The sequence below is a fragment of the Ovis aries genome, chromosome 23 (genome assembly GCF_016772045.2).
Source record: "Ovis aries strain OAR_USU_Benz2616 breed Rambouillet chromosome 23, ARS-UI_Ramb_v3.0, whole genome shotgun sequence".
NCBI lineage: Eukaryota > Metazoa > Chordata > Mammalia > Artiodactyla > Bovidae > Ovis > Ovis aries.
In genome coordinates, this window is record NC_056076.1 from 57,856,213 (window position 1) to 57,861,714 (window position 5,502).

The 5,502-nt window shown below is 50.4% G+C and overlaps 1 protein-coding gene across 17 annotated transcripts in view; it reads left to right on the forward strand.

Moving 5' to 3' along the window:
* Positions 1–5,502, forward strand: part of NEDD4L (NEDD4 like E3 ubiquitin protein ligase) — a 370,632-nt gene that overhangs the window by 351,180 nt on the left and 13,950 nt on the right. For all 17 annotated transcript variants that reach the window (XM_042239245.1, XM_027960942.2, XM_027960943.2 and 14 more), the window contains 3 exons: positions 1,517–1,590; positions 3,699–3,759; positions 5,442–5,501. In XM_042239245.1, the coding sequence (XP_042095179.1) occupies positions 1,517–1,590; positions 3,699–3,759; positions 5,442–5,501 (195 nt within the window). The remainder of the gene's footprint in view (positions 1–1,516; positions 1,591–3,698; positions 3,760–5,441; position 5,502) is intronic.

Genomic DNA, 5,502 nt, shown 5'->3' on the forward strand with positions numbered 1-5,502 from the left:
GCGCACCATCAGAGGAAGTGCTTAGAGAGGAAGAGGATCTGATGGGCAGGCCAGAGGCGTCCGGTCTGCTCCTGGGTGTGTGTGGCAGGGCTGGGGCGCTCTACTGTACTGTTCAGTTGCTCAGGGGTGTCTGCAGCAGGCTTCCCCGTCCATGACTATCTCCCAAGTTTGCTCAAACTTCTGTCCATGGAGTCGGTGGTGCCACCCAACCATCTCATCCTCTGCCGCCCCCTTCTGCTGGCTTCAGTCTTTCCCAGCATCAGGGTCTTTTCCAGTGAGTCAGCTCTTCATCTGGTGGCCAGAGTGTTGGAGCTGGGGCAGGTCGCTGAACGTGGACCTGTGTCAGAGCAGGGGTCTGTTACAGGTGTGACTCTGTATCCTGCGTGAGGGATGAGACCCGGACGTTTACTCTGGAGAACCCGCTCCCTCGGGCTTGGCTTCCTCCTGGACATAGCCGGATGCATGTGGGGGAAAGACCGCAAGGACTCCCAGCAGAATATGAAAGTGGTTATCTGTGAATGGGGGAGCTGTGGGTGGTATTTTTTTCCTCCTTATTTCCCCGGAATTTCCACGAGAGTAAACACTTTCCTGTTAGATCAGTAGACTCTTCCTTCCCTTCTGCTACTTACCGCTTTGTCCACTTAGCTGTTAAGCCAGGGCCAGCAGAGGAGGAGACTCTGCCTTGGGCTCGCTGTCTTTGCTCTTCACACTCCTGGGCGGCTCTGATGGAGGCGGGGACGTTCTGGGACGGGGAGCCGGGAGGTGGTGTCGTGTGCCTGCCAAATCCCTTCAGTTGTGTCCGACCCTTTGTGACCCCATGGACTGCAGCCCGCTAGGCTCCTCCATCCATGGGATTCTCCAGACAAGAACACTGGAGTGGGTTGCAAGCCCTCCTCCAGGGATCTTCCTGACCCAGGGCTAGAAGCTGCGTCTCCTGCACAGCAGGCAGATTCTTTTATCGCTGAGCCACCGGGGACGTCCGAGGTGGTGTCTGATGCACAGAAAAGGCAGGGGTTCTCCGGGGGCAGGTGGATCGATTCCTCAGCTTGACTTCCTCAGCATCTCTCTCTTAAGTCCCTGTGTTTTGTCCCTTTGAAAGAAATTCCACGTATTTTTTTTATGGCTATAAAATCTAATTTTCAGCAACAAATTGGGATCTCTGCAGTCTTGATGGATGTACCCTGTCTTTTCTGTGAAACATAATTAAATTTCTTGATAAGTCAATAGCAGATGAAAAAAAGTGTTGTTCCCCACTGTTGCTAATGTATGAAGGATAATTAAAACTCATAAATAACCATAAAATCATTTGCCTTCGATGATAACATCTTTAAGCGTGTAACATCTTAACAATTTAAAGGCCTCATTAGATACTCCCTTGGACACAGAGCCCATTTTCTGGGAAAGAGTTCTGAATAAATTTTACTTACGTTCCTTTTATAGTGAGATGTTATTACTCAGTGATAATATGCAAAATAGCTTCATGATGGTGATCGTTGTTTTATCTTTGTAATTGCAGACATATCAAGTGGATCTGAAGCCCAACGGGTCAGAAATAATGGTAACAAATGAAAACAAAAGAGAGTACATCGAGTACGTACACACACAGCCCTTCCTTTGATTAAATCGCACGGCGTGTTTGGTGGGCAGCCCTCGCCAGAGCACCTTGTGCGTGCTGTGGGCATCCTCGGAGCAGCCTGGGCTCCTTTCCGGCTGGGCTCACGGGATGCCGGATTACGGGGTGGAAAGGGCGACTTGTATCATGGCTTCTTGGAGCTGCCGACAGAGGAGCCGCGGGAGGAGAGAAGGGTCCTTGTTGAGTAACATAGCAGATACTCTGGGAGCCAGTGGGCGTCCTGTCTAAAACTGAGAATCACAGCGGTGGAACACGGTGTCGAAAGCCAGTTGGGGTAAAAGTAGAAACAACCAAAGAGAAGATATTGCCTCTCTCTCTCCTGACTTCTCTTCCATAATGAAAGTGTAGGAAAAGAGTTAAAATGGATGAGGAGAATTCAGCAGGTGCTGAAACATCATTCCTGATGTGTGTAATTTTCTTTACTCAACCTCAGCCTCCGCTGGTGGAACAAGATGTTGAGTGCTTTGGAAATCCAGGACATCTGTAGTGGGCAGGGCTTTCTCTGTTGGGCAGCTTGCATTTTCCTCTTTGGTGTATAGGTAATGCTTCAAGCACACGGTTCTGGTATCCTCCAAGGACTGCCGGGCTGCCCTCGCTAACCTCGGGCGGGTCAGCGTAATAGTGGTTGGCTCCCAGGGTCTTAGTTCCTGCTCGTCTAGTGAGCTACAGCCATGGGCTGAGCTCCTTGTTTGCGTTCAGAACATCATCTCAACAAGCCAGCTTGCCTCCTCTCTCAGTATAATGGGTCACAGGACTTGAGAGAATGGCCAGGGGTCCTAGCATCCTTCCTTAGCATCTGCAGAGAAAAGCCTACTGTCTTTCCTAACTAGGAAGAACGGGGGAGTGTCGAGTCCCTAGAGACCCTGACGAAGGACGGACTTCTCCACTCGCACGTTTGAAAGCTTGCTACTCTTAGTCAAAGACCAGAAGTAAGATACTACAGTTCTTGCCTGTTCACGTTCATTGGCACTGAACTTGAACAGTCTCAGCAAGTAAATGGTGTCCTAGCAGACACCATTGTCTTCACACAGAAAGCACAGACTTGGAATCGATTTTTAACAGCCCTCCACCCCAGGGCGACTAGGGTCAGGAGTCAGAGGGTTTGGACCTTGTGATACGTGTTGTACATCTTTCTTTGCAGTTAATTCTTTCCAGTTTCAGTTGGGGGTTGGGGGTAGGGCCTCAGGCAGCGTCTCCACTGGCTTCACCGCCGGAAGTCAGGTTGAACTCCCAGCTTCTCCCTGCCCGCTGCACCCCTGGCGCAGGCGGAGGCTGCTGGGCTGGTGATCGCAGCCCAGTCAGGGAGCCCCCGAAATGCTGAGCGGTGGGCGGGGGCAGGCTGGTCCCTGGGCGCCGTTGCCACGGCTCCCCCTCCCCATAAGTGCGAGCCCTTGATGACAAGGTCCCTGTGCTATTTCACGACAGGACGCCTTAGGGGGACTCCAAAGCGGATTCGCCTGGCAGTAAACGCTGCTGTACACTACACGTTGTCACAGGGAGCATGGTTTCAGTGGATTTCTGTGACTCGAAGAGGTTTTTTTACCACTAGTCCTCCAAATGTTGATATTAAAGTATTAATGTTAGTGGTAAAAATGCTGATAAATTGTATGTCTTCATTGAAAACCAGCACATTGGATACTAGAACGAAATATCATATGATCACATATATTGTGCTGGGTATTCCCCTTAAAAATATGTGCATGGTTGTACATAAGTGTGGGTAGGTGCATATGTGGGTTTTTGTGTATGTGTCCATTATGCCCAGGTATGTTTGTATTCAAAGCCCATTTGCCCTTTTCTCTGGACAGTCATGTTTATAAAGCAGCTTTGGTAAACAGGCTTGGTGGAGGGGAGCGAGGATAACCAGTCTTACTTTTTTTAAATCCTCAATGAGATTCGAGGTTGCACGTGTGCCCCTGTTCTCGAAAGCATCCAGGACTCAGCAGCAGTGGCCCCGCCTTCTCCTTGGCCCGCTTCGGGCCCCGCTCCTCCCCTGCCCGACGAGAAGGAAAGAGTGAAGGCAGGGTGAAGGGGGTGGTTAACTGCCGTCCGTTTCCTCCCGCAGCCTAGTCATCCAGTGGAGGTTCGTGAACCGGGTCCAGAAGCAGATGAACGCCTTCCTGGAGGTGAGTCGGGCTCACTGGGAGCCAGGCCTGTGCCCTGAGGTTGGGAGAGGACCACCCTCCTCCTGGGGGTGGGCACGAGGCGGAGGAGCATCACAGTCCCCTACACGGGCGCAGGTGTGGGGACCCCACTCCCGCCGCCTCCAGCGCCGGGACAGGAGTGTGAGCTGCGGCCTTCTGTTTGTTAGCTTTGGTTCAGTGTTTTCTAGCTTTGTTGCTGTTAGTTTTTAATTTGCTGTAACTGTTTTTTAAAGAGAGATCTTTACAGACTTGATCCAGAAGGGCAGGCTCCCCTACAGAGGCTAGAACGATCATCCTGCAGTTTCCAGTGGTGCCCGGGGAAGGCTGGGAGCACCTCAGCCTTTTGCTGCTGAGAAATTGGAGGACCTGGGCAGTTTCCATTCATACCATCCCTCCCCGGGAGCGGTGCCCTCCCCTTCATCGGTCGGACTTTTTTTTTTTTAATCCCCTGCCCTTTCTTCGTGGCTGGCTGAACAGTTCCTCACCCTATTAAAGTGAGAAGCAGTTACTTCTCAGACCCTGGTAGTTAACGTCAATGATGCCACAAGGCCCCTGAGGAGAAAGGCCCGTCACAGAGAATAGTGGTTCATCATTTTTTTAAATGGCTCACTGTGACCCAAAGTGCAGTTTCTTTTTAAGTCCTAGTAGTTGCTCTAGTTACCTAGAACGAACCCCAGGTGTCCACTCCAGGCTTCCGTTCTCATTGAACCGATGCCGGGTTCTCGTTGGCTGATGCTCTCAAGCTCATCCCTCACCCGCTTACCTGCTCGTAGTGAATAAAGCACCAGCCCAGGCAGGGCACTCGGAAAAATTCTGGGACCTTGGGTGTAACGGGTGAATTGGATGCACTTGAGAACTGCAGGGTTCATCATACCTTATTTACACAAGAAACCCAGCTGGCCTCACTCTAGGTGATCTCACTTGCAGAAACGAACCACACGAAGGGCCAGCAACACGGAGCATCCGTCCTGAATCAGAGCAGTAGTTAGTGAAAGTGCTAGTCGCTGGGTCGTGTCTGACTCTTTGCAACACCATGGACTGTAACCCGCCAGGCTCCTCTGTCCATGGGATTCTCCAGACAAGAATGCTGGAGTGGGTTGCTATTTGCTCCTCCAAGGGATCTTACTGACCCAGGGATCAAACGCACATCTCCTGCATTGCAGGTGGATTCTTTACCGTCTGAGCCAGCAGTTAGTGATAACTAACCAACTAAGCTGGGAACCGGGCTGGTTCTCTGTACTCCCTGTCTCTCTGCTGATCACACAGCCACCTCTGGGATTTCATCTCTGCCTTTGATACCTTATTTGTAAATAGTTCGCTTGCACGCCTATGGCCTGCGTGTCTAAGGGCACCCTGACTCCCGGCAGTGTGTCATAAATGGCTTTTGAAATCCGCTGCCTGCTTACAGCAACTCATATTTTCATAGTGTTTCAGGAATTACTCAAGTACCTGAACCCTCTGGAGTCTGCCACTCTTTAAATCTTTTATACTGTGATTATGCTGTTTTTATCGGAACTAAAATCACTGAATACTGTCACTGATAGCTATAAATCATCAGAGAACAATGTGTTTTTCCCTAGCTAACCACACAAAGATGGTTGGCCCTGTAAAATTTGTCTCTTTCAGAGAAAAAGGTATTGAGAGTGATTTTTTTTTTCTTTCAGGGATTCACGGAACTGCTCCCTATTGATTTGATTAAAATCTTTGATGAAAATGAACTGGAGG